The following is a 19,197-nucleotide window of genomic DNA, read 5'->3' on the forward strand; positions in this document are numbered from 1 at the left end:
TTAAGAGTCAGGATCTCGCGAAGCTGATAGTCGCCCGACTTGTTGCACCGGAGTTAGCAGCAGATGTCAACGTTTTCACTTCCGAAGGATGTTTCATTTGGGATAATTGATTGAATGAAACTGCGGAAAACCGGTAACTCTAAATGCATAAATATAAATTCGACGTAACAATATCCATAATTTGCATCACACGATACCTATACTTCGAATTTTTATTTCTGGAAGAAACTTTGCTGTGGGAGAAAAACGTTCTCCGAGCTCTTGGCCACTGGAAAGCGGTTACACGGAAACCACAGCCGTTGTGTTGAGCCGATCAGAAACCTGAGAAGCACTGCAGGCCGCGGTGTAACAATTCGATATAAATTTCAGCGTCATTGGACTTCCTGTATACTAACGAAGCCTTGTAGAGAAATGATTGGTGACAGGTTACTACCAAGGATATTAAAATTGAGTATATATTACAGAGTTGTAGTTCGTTATTTAAAATAAAAACAAAAAAATCGTTTTTCACATTCAAAAATTAAACTTGTTCAAAATCAGGTTTGAAATTTATTCGCCCGTACTCCCAAATTTATAATATCCTAAAAAAGGAGTGTTGTAATACTTTGCATTCAACGTAGTGATGCGTTATCTAATTTACCGCTTGTAGACATAGCCCGAAGTCGAGTTTCACCAGTTGCATTTGTACCACTCAATCAGCGAGAAACGCGCGTTCACTGAAAATGAAATTAATTTCAATTCCGTGGGTCGAGAAACAGGCTCTGTTAAATACCGACATTCTGAAATTCGCTATTCGGTAGACAAACGGAATAGCACCGCAAATTGGCACTTTGGCACACGCTCCCGCCATGAGCATTTGCAAAGTGAGAGTAACAACGTACCATTTGGCAAAATAGGAATTCCTCCTGCTGTTTTTTCCTCCCTATTTGATTCTTGTTGTCACATTTGAGTTTCTCTCGTTCTCATAGAGGTACATAAAATACAAAACTTCGACAGTCATAGTCACAAAGTTTTCGTACAACTGAGTTACTGCGCGACGTTGATCGAATTATGGGCTTAAAATTTTGTGAAATTGCTCACCCACGAGTGTCTCAAGATGTTATCGGGACATCCTTTTTCCTCCCCAGCCTTCGAGCTGTCATGCGCAGCTGGCGTGGGTCTAACGTTTGATAATATAAAAATCATGAATATTTTTCATTTCGATTTCACGTTTGAATATCTCCGCGTGATTTCCTGTCAGGTCGGAAGTGAAGGCGCACGATCTACCTGCGTATTCAAAGAAGTGGTTCGATTTCGTGAGGACTTTATGCGTACTCATGAAACGCTATTCAGCTACGATGAACTATTTTTCTCGATCAAACACCATTTAAAAATTTCATTATTGCAAAGCTGAAGGAAAAATAATAACAAGCACAACTTTAATTATAACCCGGGAAACAACATTGCATTTATCTTCGTCCCAGATATCGCCCGTGTATAATAACAGGAAAATAAAATAAAACATTATTATACACAGAGCTGTGGCCCTCGGGTACAGAATTTATTTGCATAGTCCAGTGGCACTTCTGCAGTGCGGCAAACGAGGTAAAATAAAAAAAATAAATAAAAAAAAAACATGTAAAATATTAGCTGCATAAAAATAAAATATAAAGAATTTAAAAGAAAGTGTGAAAAAAGAATTGATCGTATAAAAAATGGAAGAGTGTGGAAAATTTAGTTATTTCGTAGAAGGATATTCATCACGCGAGAAACAGTCTTACTCGTATATCCTGCTGTAAAGAGTCTGTCATACACAGCGGATGCGAGGCGTGAGGGAATAAATTTATCACCACTGACGTTAGCCGTAAAGTAAGTTGTACGTAAATTCAGAAACTCGAGTGTCCTGGCCTGCTGCTCGCGTAACAGAAGTGCAATTACTTTGCTGTTTCGTTTGTCTCCGTCCCAACTTCATCTTGCTACTTCTATTATCCGCGAGATGCTGCTTATTTGTTCACTCTAAAGATTTAGAATTTGGTTTACTTATACGCAAAGATTAGGTGAAAATAATAGGAACAAAAATGATGCCGTTTCATTCGGATTAAAGTTCTTTACACTCTCCTCGACTCTGAGACTTTGTGTAAATAGATTACCGCGTTACCGTTCAACGTACCTACAGCTATGCACTGTTCGTTATTTTCCCGCCCCAGAAGGAAAACGAGACTCTGAATTATATCTTTCGGTCAGCTAATTTTTTGAAAAATTTATTAACTTTTAAAAGTGGCTGCAAATTTCTAAGCACAGAAAAGCTTTGCGATTCGACCGAGTTACTCTAATTCGATGAATGATTTTATTCGTTCTCCCCGTTTTCTGGGAAGTCACAACTTGGTTTATCACACACTATCGCACGTGATTATGCATTTAAGTCAAGCGGACTTGCAGTTCATTGTTCCTCGGGATGGGACAGAGTGCTGTTAAGACTTGCAGAACGCGAGAGCCATCCAATCTACAAGTAGAAGGTATTGTTATTTCCCTGAGCTGTAATTGTATACCTAATTGTATTTAACAAGTAGAACGCCGTCTGTATGCATATAGAACTAACTTTCTGACGTGTTCATGCCTAACAGACCGCATGCATCCATGATACTGCAGGGATGCTAATACAGTGCAAGTACAACTGCCCGGCTGTATAACTTGGCATTCGAAGTTAGGAAGAGGGGATCTCGTGGGAAATGATTTTCGTAGTTGGACAAACGTTGAAACTTAAACGAATAAGACAATATGCAGGCTAGAAAATATCTCACGACAGCAGAAACGTCGAGGTTTTGGATGCGCAAGCACGACACCTAAATTAGTTGAAAATCTCAAGATTGAAGAATACATCAAGAGTTAGAAAAGACATTTGTGGCCGATAGGAGAGACTGGATCGTATTTCGCGGTTCACTTGCTTCATATCGCGTTTCGCGTATGTTTGCAGGTCACGCGATTCTAGATGTACAGAACAGGTCTGCACACAATCAAGTATATTTGCACGAGAGTCTACGGAAATGAATGAGCATGAACGACCCGCCGTTGGCACATTGAATACTCGCGGCTATTGTGGCTTTCGATTTTCTACCAAGATTGAACGATATAAACCGAGTGTGAAAGAAAAATTCAACAACTCTCAGGTGTAGGTGTATTCAAAACTCTTATACATTGAAGGCCGCAGCTATACCCATTGACCAGATATCACATCCGACTTACGGTTGTTTGAAAATTTTATAATTCCCTGGTACCCAGCATGCAATGCAGACAGTTTAGATTGTCGAACATCCGTGATGATGGAGAAGATCTTGAGTTTCAAGGGTGGATACCGACATTCAGATGTAAATTGAGCCTGTCGCTGCACAAGTTGCGTGGCTTATAATTCGCTCGCACAACAGACCAAACTTGAATGATAAAATTTCAGACAAGTTCCCCCACCCCTTGAATATATATATTGTACATATTCACCCGACATTGCGCTCGACGAATATAAGCATACAAACGTGCATTTTTCTGCGGGCGTTTTAATCTGGCCGTTGCAGTTGTGTCCACACACGTGACTACACAAGCTGACGATGCATAATGAAAGTAAACAATACATGTGCACACAACTTTCGACATAAATTCGATACCAGAGAAGCTTATGCTGTTAAAGTAAACTATTGCATCCATGACGAATCGCGATTGTACTAACGTGCCAATAATTCTATAGCGTAGAAATGATGACACCCCCTTATAAGTCACGCTATTCTGATTTTTATTCTCCACTCCGTATCTTCTGTTTCAGTTCTGTCGATTTTTCAGTTTAAATGGGAACAAAGTAGTTTATACTATGGAGTCGATTTTCTATGAATTTAGTTTATGGTTCCAAGCACCAGTAATTTCGGTTTCAAGGTGCAGGTGCCCGAAGTTCTTCGTTCAGAAACCAGTTAACACTGAACTCGTTTTTTTTTTTTTGAAGTATGGAGAAGTTCTAGTAACGAGCTACACGAGGCCCGAGGCGAGTTGTATCCTGGGTGCTGGAAGCGAAGATCGAACAAGGGACTCACTCACTATGCAGTGCAGGTAAAGTAGGTGTACATCCTATTCTTTGCCAGGCAGTTCAATGAATATCGAAGAAGTACTGTCAACAGATCCATAGCTCTAGAGCCGGAATATAGGTCAGCAGACTCGACCCAGTTCGACATCTACATGCACATGGATTCACGGATGCAGGTTGCAGCGCCGTGGCGAAACCGAGCTTTTAAAAAAGCCCCGTAATTTTTTTGAGTCAGAATTATACATGCAGCAAAAATGGGAGTCGGTGCTTTCCTTTCGCATTCTTGGCAGTAATTTTTTTCAAGAATTTGAAAAATAACTTGTTAAAACCAATAAATGCCAGATTATAATTCCACACCCGAATACGATGACTTGGCCGAACCCGAATTGCGATATCGGTGCTTGGTTCATCGAGAAGTAAACTAATTTTTTTTAACACGATTTCTACTTCTATTTTAATTACAGTCGTAAACCCATACGCGTGCCTGGTCGAGTGGGTAGATGTTTAGTCGAATTCCTTGAGAGCCAAGGGACTGTTGATGTCTAGAATGTTCATGATTATGAATCGTTAATGAAACGGTTGGGCGAAATAAACACAACGGAGTTTATTTTTGAAGCGATTTTTATGCTCAATATTCTATCCCACTCTTTAATGATAATACTATCGTCGCGGCTTTTTGCGAGTTTATAAAAGGGGCCTTGTTTCAATAAATTTCACGAGGAGCGTACGGGGTTTTGGTTTTACACGCGGGGGAGTGCTTGTCAACTATTTTCATGGATCACAGAAAGTTGTAATATTTAGAATAAAGTCTAAGAAAAGTCAGATTTCCGTACGTGCATGATATTGTTAGAATAACGTCAGAAAAACTGACCACTGGATACGGCATAACTGACTGGATGCTAGACTTGTTTCGAATAAGAAATTCATTCTGTACTCAAAAAGCACTTGTTTGATTCCTAATTATTGTCTGTCTCCAACGACTTGCAAAGTAGGTACTTGTTCGTTTGGTACTCGGCAAGCATGTTGCCGCGTTATAGAAGAAAAAACTGTATCTTAAAACGGGTTTTTTGACATGGTTTTGATAATATTATCCACGTAGCTTCCGCGGGTCGACGAGTTCAGAAAAAATTCCTTGGAAGTATAGCCCTTAGTAATTGCCAACGAATCGTTCGTACTGTGAACCCTTTCTTCAATACCCGGATAACCGAGGTGCTGACCACTGAAGCTGACAAGTTATTCGATATCCTATTACACGCGTAGGCTTGGACGTAAGTGAAACTACGATACCGATGTCACAAGCAACTGATTTCTCATATAGTTTCCTGGTTGGGTGTCAGAATTCCACCGCAATCGAATACCGGAGAACAAGTACTGAGTGGTTCTCTAGCATATACTTATAATATTAAACGGTATTAACGATGCCAGATTATTTCCCCAGGTCGATACTTTACTCAAATTGGGTTAAGCTTCGATGCTTTTGCTGTGCCGAAATATCTCGAAGTCCAGAGATTCGTAAAAATATTGTATGTACAAGTAAATATTTGATCCGGCAGTATTATACTCCGAAATTCGTGAAAGTTTTGAGCATCGTGACTGGTGAAATTCCGAGCGGGTATCCGGGACAACATTGAACGAGAACCAGGGGCGAAAGAGATGGATGGATGGATGGACGGATGGGTGGGTGGGTTGAGCCTCCTTTGTGACAAGGGCAATATTGTATGCGAGATTCTCTCTGAATACACAAGCCGCTGTCGCGCGTTGCTCGCTGCCGAAAGAGAAGGCACATAGAGAAGCCAAGGAGGAGAGATTCGAGAATGGCGAGAGGACGGAGAAACGAGGAGAAACGGGGAACCCACTTAGCTGTTCATCAAACATGCGACCATGCACGCGGCCTCCCGCTTCCCGATTTTGCATTTTTCATTTACGCCCACAGCCGGCAGCCAGTTATATCCCAGTTTCAAGGGAGCCTGCGTCAAGGCGAGGGTCGAAATCCATATTTCTGTACACGCGAGCATCGAAAACCAGATTGTGAAGATAGTCGCTCTGGATCTGATGCATAGACATTTGTACGAACATGTATAGCCCATCCTGCGGAGGGTTGATTCGCTTTGGGTGCGGGCACCCAACAAGGTAAATGAATATTCAATACCTTCATGATTACCTATAATCATACCCTCCGCGTTCAAGTGCAGGGGCTGCGCAGCTTTCAGCTATAATGGGACCAGTTATACACTTCCACTTCGTCAAGGGGGGAGGAAAACACAGAGTCAGTCGCGTTGTTGTAATTACTTTATGCAGAGGAACTCAAACTTTTAAAACGATGAAACATTTTCATCGTCAACACCCGTACTTTTTTCTAAAATTAGAAATTCATCGGTCGACCGTTTTTGATCACCAGGCTTTCTACTTCTTCAGACAAAACGTCACTATCGCATGAGCGGAGAACAGGTTAGCAAAAAAAAATGGCTAGTCGTAATATCTCCGTTATTCTTTTAAAACCGAAATTGATTAATTGCGAGTAGTTTTATCGGTGGGACAATGTGTGAATCAGGAATATATGCGGGTGAATGTCATTATAGCCTTTAGCGAAAATGATCATGAAGATTAGCCCTGAAGCTAAATATTTATGCAACGTTTTCTCCCTGTTGTTTTTCTACACACAATGTCACACCGCTCCTGGTAATAAATGTCAGGAACCACTATACGAACGGGGAGAACCGACGTGTATTTCACTTTTATGGTCTCAGTGATTTTCTCTGTGATTCCGGTAAATTTTTGCTACCCATTCTATTTTGACGCACTTTAACATCGCCCCATAAACCAGCTATTCCAAGTTTTCACACCTTTCCAATATTCAAGATGAAATTGGATTATATTCTTTTTGGTCATAGTAAGTTTGATCGACGTATCGAATTTCATGCTACCGCGGATACTTCCTTCCTCCCTACAAAAAGTTCGTTCGCACGACAAGCTGGGAAATTTTGGAAACTCATCACCGTCAGTTTCCACTGAATGTTTCACTTTCCATCTCTCCACCAAGGCTAATGGATCTCCATAAATAACTCTCGCCTCTATAGATATGGATAATTTAACAAGGCACAAAATTCAGGTCGGATAGCGATTCGCGACCGTTGTCGCGATTTGTAAGTGCCTCAGTCGTTGTGGAAAATCAAACCTTCCCACAATCACTGTTCAAGCTGAAATAAAATGAAATGAAAATTAAAAAAATCAAAATCCTTTGCTCTGTTCCAACCTTATTTCAATTGATCGGAAAACAATCGTGAACATTTTCATTCCTACAGTCGCATAAATATCGCATTTATACTTGCCAATCTTATCTTATCGCGTGCATAGATCCATAAGTGCACACTACAAGTTATGCAAATGTATCACCGTAATATCGTTGTACTGAAATTCGCGTGTATGAGTCGACACATGGGTGGCAGAGCGATATTAAATACTCGCTATATATGCGCGGTGTGCGAAGTTTCATGGAGAGCGATTGCTCGCTTGCTCTCCAAAGAGGACGAAAACTACTAGCTCATAGTGGAGGTGAGAGAGAAGGTAACTTCGGAGTTGGAAACTCCCCTAGCCTCCTATCAGGGGCCGGAATAGCATATATTTATATGTACCTGGGTACACAATGCGAAATTTGTTACTAGCGGCTCCTTGTGGCGAAATGGTATTGCGCCACCTTTGATATATACATATAAACGTCAGAAGCTCTTTTCTTCAAGTCATTGAAACCACGTGTGTGTATGGATTTCAGTGCTGAATTCGCAGCGAGAACTTCTTTTCAGTAATTGTGATAACTGAGAATTAATAATAGTTATTTATAGGCGGAGATTCACTTTGATGATAACTTGGCGAAGGAATATTACTCTCTTCGTCAAAACATGTGTGAAATTCTTAAGACCATCTTCCCCCAAATTTCCTGTTTTTAAACCTTAAAAATTGTATTTCGAAAACAGAAAGTTCAATCCATCTTCCCGGCTATGGGGCTGGTTCTCTTTAATCGATGTTCTGCGCTGAGTCACGCGGAAAAAGAAGTGCCTTTCAGAGGATCATATTTCATGGCTGATTATTAAACGAAGTCACGTCGGAAAAATAGCGGCAAAGAAAAAGAAAATAAAAATAACGTTATCAAGTATACAACTTTCGGTTTTATTTAAAAAAAAGAAATCTGACACCCGTGGAATGTGTTCGAAGAGGCAAAGTAAAATGTAGGTCACTTACGAGAAAAGTTTTGTGCGATTTTCCCCTTCATATAAATCTGTCCAAATTCTAAGGGAGAGTTTTTACAGCATCCAGATATGAGGTGTTTGTTCAGTGTCGAGGGTTTTGTCGAAGGTTTTAAAAAGTTTACTGGATATTTGTGGTAAGTTATCGACGTAACGGGTTTCTGTACAACTGAAGTCAATGAAACTGAACTAAAACTGTGTTTATAGAGTTTCGGGATAAGGCATATGTTCTTTTTATTCCCACCGTGCGTCGTTCGACGGAGATAGTTATCAATTTTTTCTCCATTCCTTCTTCGTCCTTTTCGTGGCGATCATTCTACTGCGATCAATAATACATCCTATACAAGTCCGTGAGACTGTGCGTATCAAAGGGGCACAAAGTCGTCTTTCATCTCTGCGAGCAACAAGCCTGGAAGTGGTTCAACAGAGTGCAGAATCGTGGAGAGGAAAAACAGGAGGGTGAAACAAATGGTAATCCCATTCGATATTTTTCATGACTTGTCATGGAAATAGGACGGTATTGAGATCGAGAAAAGTGCCGCGGGAAACACCACAGCACTGTGAATGTCAAAACCAATATGCGTGGCCATATCTTAACGTCAGAAAAATTTTGCCATCTCGTAAAGTTAGGGAATCAGTATACGTGACACGTACCTACCTATACGTTTCCACACCTTATACTTGTGTCCCAATGTTATCGAAAGCGAAAAAATAATAAAATAATTCCAACTTCATTCGCTGAAATCGATTTGGGGTTGTGATTTTTTTATTTTTTTTTATTTTTTTTTTTTATTCTAGCTTGTATGCATTAGCAAGGTTAATTGCAATTAAAAATTCTTTGCATTCAATTCTAATTACTCATTGAAACAGATGTGGTTTCAATTTATACAGCATATATGTGATGATATCGAGAATGAACTATTCGAAATTCAAAACACATTCCGGAAATTAAAATGCTTCGAGAACACGTCCCTCGCAGCAATTTCCGAGAGTGGATAGAGGCTATGAAGTTAAATTGCATTTTAGAAATTATTATTCTCCGTTTCATTCCTGGCAAAAATATACTCCCGAAATCTCTCTCGCAAATGTTCGTCGCTGAACGCTGAAATTTATCCTGCTCGAAACTGTTTGAAAAATAATATTTGAAACGAGTAGATAATAATACGTGTAATCTTGCGGTTTTTTCTGTCAATCGAAACTTCTGTAATTCGTCGGAAAATTTTCACTTTTAAGAATTACAGGATTTGACGTGTAATTTTGCCGAACGTACTATACATACATCGTCATACATTAAATTACGAAAATACCTGAATTTTTCCTCGGTATTAGAAAAATTTGTCTTTCTTCGAAAAAAATAGAACAATCGAATCGCCTAGAATAATCAAAGACTCATGCAAAGTAGTTTTCGTCGTATATCGATGGCATTATGTTTTGCATCGCACTTATCGCTTATCGACCGCAAATAAGTATATTTTTATCAGAAGTTTCACGTCGATTTTTCTGCATTTGGTATAATGTACGTATATCTGAAGAATAATGATACACTTGCACTGTTTGCATCTCCCTAAGAGGCATTTAATATCCAGTATAAAGAACTGAGCCGTAATATAATTTGATTGATGTAATATATAGGAAACCCGAGATCTTAAGTGCCTGAAAATGAAATGTCAATATCGCATCGAGTCTTCGGAATTCCATAAGAAGATAAGATCGATAATATAATATGCATTAGTTGAAACGAGCCACACTTTTCCATCGGGAAAATGAGAATCTGATGGTGAAACGTGAACCGAGTAACTGCAACGATAACTCGGAATACATATTCATTCCCTAGGTATATAAAATACCATTTGCTGAAATCGTTTTGAAAGTTTTCACAGAGTATCCTTGCATCATGCATCTTGTCTCCGAATGTATTGTTTTTCCTCTCTAATTTTCAGACTGTCATTCTAACCACCCTTCGCCGAACTAATAAGATGAGACGTAAAATGCACGAAGAGGTTTAGGTGCAAAATTGCTTGTCACGTTCGCTAAAGGCGAATTAATAACGACTGGCGTTAAGTACGTGCGCAGGTTGCCGAAAGCCTTTTAACATCTGCTCGAAATTTGAAATTCATATCGATCGAAGATCTACACGAATCACATTTACGATATATAATTTGCGTCTGCCAATATGGCCAACGATTTTTCAACTGTGCGGGAAAAATTGGGAGCAAATTGATACCCAGTGCTAAACACCGACGGAAACTCTGTAGGTTCAATTGTGTTCCCATGTTCTGACAGTGAGTGACGGTGTCATGCGAGAAGAGCGGCCATTAATTCCAACGCGATGCGTCTGTGCGTGCGAACCGCCGTTGCGTGGTCTGTCGTCTTATACTTATATTGTTGCAGGGCGCGTGCCGAACCAATTTTCCTCATCATATATCACCATTACCCCATTGTGTAATCTCCGTGTCCCGCCTAACCTTGTTCTCAAACACTTATCCGCCTCTCAGTGATGGATGTGCGGGATCGAAATTCACGGTCTGAAAGTTACACGGTTTTCCAGATATTCGTCACGGAGCTTTTTATCGCATTTAACATGATTCCTGTTTTACTATTCAGTGAATCCTTTCAGGCAATTTTAGGATGATTATAGTAGCTACGTATTCGTCGGTGTGGAAACGGGCGATATCTTCCTTGCTTGAAATCCTGTCAGGAAACGCGACTTTTCAACGCTTTGAGATACTCGGGAAGAAGAGTACAGCAATTTCAGAGGATCCCTGGATCTCTCTGTATCTTCAATCTACCCAAGAACCGTTATCCGATCTGCTTGTTATGTGATCTGGATAAAAACACCTCGCATTATGAGCAAATAAACGTTTCCAACTACCATTGTAGTTACGAACATCTGGATTATCCTGCAGTGTCTGATAACGTTGCGATTCGATGGCGAATTATACAGGCTGTATTTGCTTGGTTCGAGGATCGCTAAGAATAGATTTTAACGCTGACTCAGAAATATGATTCAGAACGCTCCGCCGATAAATCCTTCCTTATTTAATCTATGCAATTTATCCTTCTTCATAAGAGTTATGAACGGAAGGTCCTCGTTGTCATTGGGTTCGGAAATAAGCTACCTTGAATTATTTCTTCGGATTATATTAACCTATTATGGGTATAAATTCACGACGGCAAAATAAGAGGCAAAGTCTGAAGAGACCTTGAAGATAATTACGTAACGCAGCGAGCTCCGAACTGCAATTTTAAAGCAATTTCGTTTCATTTTGACCCTGAAGACGAATAGCATGCTTATTTGGTCTGCCAATTTTTAAAAGTACAAATTCAGACGAGACGGTTGAGTCAAATTCACCGCTTCTATTCGTATGACAAAATTACACGCAATCAGCGAGAACCTCGGTTTCATAATTTCGCGGTGAATTTACTTTATTCTTGTATTTTACCCGGCTTTCTCCATTACGAACCTTCGCCACAAGCTATATGGCCTGTTCTACCTTCACATATTTCGCGAATTCGTATTCTCGGTACGCATGTATAATATTCATTTCATGAAAGTAATGAAATACGTTTGTGGAAAGTCTGCTGCATGCAAAAGGCTGTATAGACGTATGAATCTGTCAACTCTGGGATTCCAGATTCAGTTTTATTAAGGCTTCTGCGAGGGCTTCGAATGCGGTGAATCCTAAGCCGTGACCATTGATTATAGCGTTCTTTCAGGGCTGCTTTCTGATTCCTTTATACGTACAACGATTTTCCATCGCTTCATGGGTTTTCATCATTCACAACCAGCTGATCGAATTCAACAAATCTGCTCTTTCTTGCTTTGATTAATCATTTATATTATATGCCGTCGAATCCTATTCACCCAACAAAGCCCCAACAAAAATCGAGAGGATTCTCGCCATGATATGCGTTAAGACCTAATTCGATGATTCGTTAACCCTCCATTTGCAGGTGGAAACGATGCAGAGTAGAAGTTTATTTGATGAAAATCATGGCTCGCTTATAGCTCGAAACAAACAACGCGATTCAGTCATTACTGACGATGTGTTTCCAAGTGACAAGGTCAATTTAAACTTTGAACTTTTGATTAGGAAGTCTTGCAGTTGTTGTATCAAGTGATAATAGCAGAGAAAATTCTACTGGAACCCTTCACTGTCCATTGAGAATAAACACCCTCCTGCACCCTCGGCCAGATACTTCGGCCTAGTTTTTCTCAAGGACACCCTTAGAACCGAAGCCGCGAGAGAAGAGGAAAAAATTTCATGCCTCGTTGTTCGCTGCTCAACACGCGGAGAGTAAATGCACTCTTGGCATCAGGGCATCTTATCCCGGAAGTCAACAACCGGTTCAAGTACCCATAGAGGTTGGCAAATATTCCTGCTAACACATTTCAAATGGAAATTCACCCCACCAAAATATGTGTTTCCGATAGCCAAGCTGTATAATCCATTCGTTTCTTGAATCCGTGCAACATAGCACACTTATACTTGCAAAGTACCATATGGATCGAGAGTCACGTGACTATATTACAACATTTGTATGGCAAACTCGTGTTCCAAAGTGACTCTTTGATCCTTGATGGCACAGAGTGTGCAGTTTGGATGAAAACGAAGTTCTCTAAATATGCTTCTATTAACCGAGAAGTTCATCGTGTAATCTAACTCTGCACAACTTGTGATGAAATGGTATCTATTCACCTGTACAATGCTTTAGTGACACTTTAGAATCCAACGAATTTGTTTGACAGTCAGAAATTCGTGTAATACAATTGTCATTTGAAGTATGCCTTAAATGTAGTTAAGTGACTTGTTTCGAGTAAAAAAAAACCTCGTTTTCTTGAAAACTGGACAACTCCTGTGATGAATAAAGTAGACCAAGCGAATTTCGTTTGCAGGAAACGCCAAAAGTTCGGAATTGATTTCCGGAACACACAGCGATACGTGTGTGCATGCCAGCCGGATTAAAGTTTGAACCAAATCCCGGCCATTGACCATTTCCTACCTCCATTCCCAATGGTAGGTATTCGCGGGGGTGGTTATACGACGATATAATTCTCTCCTGTCCTAATTCTCCGCAGCAGTAGCGCGGCGCGTCTTTCTGCATAGCGTCTATCTATCCGGCTTTCCGCGTCTCTCTTTAGAGTTCCTCCCTCTCCTGCTCCTCCTACTTCTCCACCTTCTGCTCTTCCTCACTTAATAAATATGAGAAGCAGCAGCATTTCCCTCGAGAGAAATGCTCGCAATCCTGGGTACCGGGAGGTCGCTTGCGAACTACATATATACCACTACCATAGGACAAAGCCAGCTCATAGACAAAGGTGTCTCTAGGTGGTGGCGAATGCTGCAAGGTAGTTAACAACTGACCCGGGATTCTCGCTTTCGACTTTTACACGCTTCAATTCTCCGTTTCTTAGAAGGCTGAAGCGAATGAGATAAAGGTAAGTTGGTACACCGGTGTGTAGTTCGTTTAATTAATGCATGACGTAAAAAGAGCTAAAATTTTTTTCCCAGGGTGATTCAATTTGTCACTAAATCATCTACAACATCGTCCTAATTTTCAATGGAATTAGAACGAATCAACAAGCGATACATGGTGTCCAATAAAAAAATCCGTAACAAATTCAAGGACATTTCCAGAAACCCAAGAACTTCCAGGACCACTGGACACCGTGCGACAGGTACGCGTTCTTCGAATCGCTTTCGGAGGAAACTCGCCGAATTTCCAACATATAGGATGCACGCGAAATTGGGGCAGAATGTTATTAAGGTTGAGGTACATTATACAGAATACCGGTGAGCGTATCTCACGGCGGAAGACTTGGGGCTGTTATACGGCTGTTATACGGTTTGTTGAGAGGGGAGAACCGAGGGAATTAGAAACTACGGTTACTACTACGCGGTTCTAATTAACTCGGGTTGTCTCCAACGACACGCAGATATTTTTTCCTTCCCAGCTTCACCTCCCGCTCGAATCATCATTCTGCAGCGGCTCGGTTTCCTCTCGAGCCAACCAGGAAGGGCTCAACCTTAATGCTTATTAAAACCGTCGAGAAGAGCGTCTCGAGTAAATCGAGTCAATTTTCGACCGTGCAGAGAGCTTGAATTTATATTATATAAAGACGAGGCTTATACTATATATATATATATATATATATATAGATACATGCACGAGCGTTATTTTGCTGACTCAACTTTCTGAAAAATTACAATTTCCTCGCGAAATTCTCGAGTATTAGATACTTGAAAGTTTTTCAATTTGTTTCACCTCTACATACTTGGTGATAAGAGACTGAAAACAAAAAAATAACGGAAAGACAAAAAACATATACGGCAATGTCAGTCCAAGAAATATCTACTCTAATTTAAAACAGTTTAAGGGGTTTCCGCATCGACGTAAACCTGGAAATGATCAGCAAACAAATTTCATTGACTCACCTGCGCGTCGGCGAGAATCCGGCGCATCAAGGCCAGGGTGGGGTGTGGTGTGACGTCATCCTCGAGGGGTAGAAACGCTTCACCCTCCTTGTTCAAGCGATTCAGGCTCTTCAGAGCTGCAACGGATAAATAAGAGGGAGGTTTAGTCATGCAGGGGGTGAAATATAGCCCGCACCCTGCAGTAGAAGCATGTGCGTCATGCACGTATAGACGTATACCACCGTCTATCCACATGTCGATAATTTGGCAATAATTTTACGACTTGTAAAGAATTTATGCTCTCTCGCCTCTCCCGAAGCGACGTATATAACTTTACCAAATAATGCGTCCTTGGCATTTTGACGGAAAACGAGATACTCAACTGCAGTAGGGGATGTTTCAAAGTAGTCATAGATATCTACCATGGTGTGTATCCATTCCTATAACATGATACCTTATGCAATACGCGTAGGGGATGATGAGCATCGGAATTCTGGTAATAAATAATTTTTAAAGAGAGACCTTAAACTTCTTTTCATTATGTTGTTTGAATTTCTACTTTCTTCTGATCACTAGATGTTCAAACACTTGAAGTCGATAAGTTGTATTGGACACCGGATAAGCTCAAACTTGAATCCACTTGTATTTGAAACTGGTTTATGACAGGTGGCAAAAGTAAATGACAGTACCATTATCAGCTTCACCGCGCATGACGAATAACTATTACGTGAAAAGAAAATACGCATTTAAGGACATCGCAAGGCCAGGTTGGAGGTTCGGATCGATTCGGCTTTCAATATCGAATATACCTGATAACTGTATGCAGAGGTATTTGATACGTGTATCCAGTTCGGAGTAAAGAGTGTAGGATTTCGTACAAAGGGGGCCAAGGAAGTGTGTCGTAGGCTGAGTGCGTCGGGAGTCCACGCTACCTTATGACAAGTATATAATACATCACTTTGGGAATCTACCAAATGGATTAAACCCTCTTCGCATTTCGGGGTTATAGCGCATAACAGCTTTCTCGGGCGCGTGAGTCCCTGCCGATCCCATGTGCCGAATGCCATGTGTGTGTGTGTGTGTGTGCATATATATAACCCACGCGTATGGTGTGTACCTTAAATGCGTAAAACTTACCTTCCTCGAAGGGTTGAACGCGCTTTGCGAAGGCCCTAGAGAAAACCCCCCGGGATTTTGGGGTCTCCACGCCGCCGTCGATCGCTGCACTCATTTTCAAATTGGTTTTTCAAGTTTTCGTTTATTATGTTTCTCATCAAATTCGATCACATTTCTTTCACAGTGTATTATAATGATACATGAACGTTATGTTGTTCATCTGAAAAGTTATGAGACGCCGGTTTTTATTTCTCGGTTCGATTCCACGTTACGGAGTTACTTTCTCCAATTGCGAAAGAGGATTGGAAACGTCAATGATCAATGTCAATGATTTCGCAAATCGATACCTCGGATATTATTAACAGTCGAGTATATATGGTGCATGTACGGTCATCGATTTAGAGCTTCGCTAATTGATCGAACCTTCATTTCCGGTGTTTGGTGGAAGGTGTGATAAAGGAAAGTGAAAAATAATTCTGGTCACCTGCTTAGATTTCAGAGAATTTTTCTAACCCATAACGTCGAATGCTACGAAGTCGATGCTCGTTATGTTAATTAACGTACCGGACGTTTAGGAAACTCTTCGGTTTTAAACCGACTGTAGATATACGTATAAGGAAGGTATTCGTCTGAAAATAGGAACACATTTAACCGTACATTGCAATTCCCTCAGTTCTAGTTAGTGAATATTTACACAAGACTGAACCTCGCGTTCACTCTAAGAATTAATGAAGCAGAGGTACATTATAAACATACCGCAACCTGCACAAAACACTGCTCGTTAAAAAGGTAAAAACTTTCTCGTATATGTTACAGGTATACGTGTAACAGGGTGGAATGAAATTCATTCCACGAATTTTCATTTTCTTTCGTTTATTTATTTAGAAGATTTTTTTTTTATATATAGAATTTCAACCTCTCAACTAATTACTAGCTCTGAAAATTTAATATCGCGTGCGAGACCCGGAAAAGAAACGAAGTAGTATTTGTATTTCCAGCATCTTGCAGTTTAAACATTTTACTTGTAACATGAAATCGGAGCGCAGTAAAAATGGAGAGAAAGGTAATTAATTATTACGAAGCGAATCGTTATCCACGACCATTGGTGCGCAATAAATTTTACCCCAACACAAAACGGTGTTGTCTCTAATTAAAAAAGTAGACGTGAGCGCGTTTTCCGCGTTCTGATCCTGGACGGAGATGTAACGAGGCTGAATTTCGTCAGTCCAACCAACGCTTTGGTTGCGAGGATTTCATTTTTCGTAGGAGAAGAAATTTCCTCCCCTGTCCAAAGCAATCGGCAATCATCAGCCCTCGGAACCATCGTCCTTCGATAGCCCGGCATCCAATCGACAAACTAACGTCGTTAGGCCCCGTCGTCTATACAACTCCACACCACTTGGTTTAGACAATTTGCCACGTCATGCGAACGGAAGAAAAATCGCTCCGGATGAGGTCGAGGGTCGTAATCAATACGAACCGAATCAAACTTGCGATGATTTGGGGAAAAAAATGTAATCTCGACACATTCTCGAGATTTCTATCGGCTGCTGTTTTGCCACGGCGAGAAGTCGCGGCAAAAGGTTCATTACCGCGGCACCCCATATCTGCAGGGACAAGGTGCCTCCGAGAAGCCCGTGAAACAGACTGCTTAGTGTCCCGAGAAATTGGTCTAAGCCGAGCGCAAATAAGCCTCACGTCTAGGCGTTTCCCATTCGCATGCAACCATCCAAATACTTCCCCTTGATAGTTGGAATCGCGTGTCGGGATGGCAAGTATATTAACTTACAATTAGTGTTTATCGAGTCCCAGGAAATTCGCTGATTCCTCTGCGAAGGATCACCGTTAATTCGTACTATCCGATGTGAAGTAGGGTATACGTATAAGTGACTGAGATACGAAAGCTTCGGAAGACTTCATCTTTATTCCCGTGTGATTGAAATTGGCGGAATGCCAGATCCAAGCGTATTTTATCCATGCGATTCACCGCGGCGATATTGAATCCGAGAGATTCGATCATACTTTGCATTCATCGAAGATTAGGAGTGTCGTTAATCCTGGTTATAGGCAGCCCGACAAACGGCGACGTTTACTCGGAAGCCTAAGACTAGGCGCTGCTGTCCAGAAACTGCTCAAACACCGAATCAAGCAAGGTCTTGGAATTGGCTTAAATAACTCGGATTCGAGGAGATTCTACGTGGTGACTATTTCGCGTAATTTCACCTTTGAGGATCGGGAGTTGAGAGAAGCGCGTTGCGGTATCCTGTAATTGCAAATGGGATGAGAAAAGGATCTGGACGAGAAATAGCACAATGCCGGATGAATAGTTCATTCGGATCGAGAAGAGATATTGGATGATAAAATTGCCCCTGGGTACATTATTGACCACGACTGTATATCTATGGAGGGGGATTCAACTCTACTATTCGCTCGGGAATCCTCGAAATGCCATTCGGGTGACTAACGCTCTGGATGCGTTATTCTTCCCGGTTTGTTCCAAGTATCGCATTCCCTTCTACGGTTTGTAGAGCCTTCGATGGTCAGTCCAACGGCCCCAGAGAGAACGCTGATTGGGAGAACTGTTTTTCGATGTGGGATACACGATCTAATTAAACTGATTGGATAAACGCGGCCTGCTAATATTAGGGTGGATAGACGGCACGTTGTGCCTCGTGAGAGGAGACTTGGTCTGGTTATTTGGGGTCGAAGAGCGTCATTCACCGAAATTTGCTCATTGATATTACCTAGATGAACACGACGGGTATGAAAATTCATCTTTGCACAAATGTTATAGTTTAGCATGCAAGTAAGGAAAGCACGTTTCAACTCAACTACGTAAATCTGGACACGCTTCACTTACTATGAGATAGACAACGTCATATAGTAGATACGCTTTGTGTATGCATTGCACGTACAACCGAGTCTGGCATAAATTACGGTTAAGCTGTTGAGAGAAGTGCAGGGAGAACCGAAGTTCTTATTATAAATATGTAACATGTAATTATAAGTTTTTCACTGAATTAAAACAATACAGAGTCATAACGTATTGCAAAAAATTTGGCTACCATTTTTTTTGTTGAAGCCATCTGTTGGAAGTCAAGTTTCTTAGTCGTTTATAGCCGGATTTTAATGCGGCGGGTAAAAGGTTTGTTCAAATTTAACGGCTGACAGCTCACTTACTGGAACAGCTTGCACGACGCTGGGTTTATTGTCGGTCCGATCTACTTCTCTCAGTTCAAGATTGGGAAAGTTGGGTTCTGTTTGACAGAAGTAAAGTGTGATCGACAGCTTGAAAAACAAATTGAATTCCACAGAATAATCTCAATTCCGTATTGAAAGCGTGTACCTACTTCGTTTACGAGGAACCATTTAAACGATTATT

General features: G+C 40.9%; 1 protein-coding gene across 11 annotated transcripts in view; it reads right to left on the reverse strand.

Moving 5' to 3' along the window:
* Positions 1-19,197, reverse strand: part of LOC124405264 (kazrin-like) — a 76,509-nt gene that overhangs the window by 21,434 nt on the left and 35,878 nt on the right. For 10 of the 11 annotated variants that reach the window (XM_046880024.1, XM_046880023.1, XM_046880020.1 and 7 more), the window contains exon 2: positions 14,721-14,836. In XM_046880024.1, the coding sequence (XP_046735980.1) occupies positions 14,721-14,747 (27 nt within the window). In that variant the 5' untranslated portion in view covers positions 14,748-14,836. Of the gene's footprint in view, positions 1-14,720; positions 14,837-15,836; positions 15,987-19,197 lie in introns of those variants that run through there. The other variant, XM_046880018.1, reaches the window with a different exon arrangement.

Source organism: Diprion similis, chromosome 4, assembly GCF_021155765.1.
Source record: "Diprion similis isolate iyDipSimi1 chromosome 4, iyDipSimi1.1, whole genome shotgun sequence".
NCBI classification, from domain to species: domain Eukaryota; kingdom Metazoa; phylum Arthropoda; class Insecta; order Hymenoptera; family Diprionidae; genus Diprion; species Diprion similis.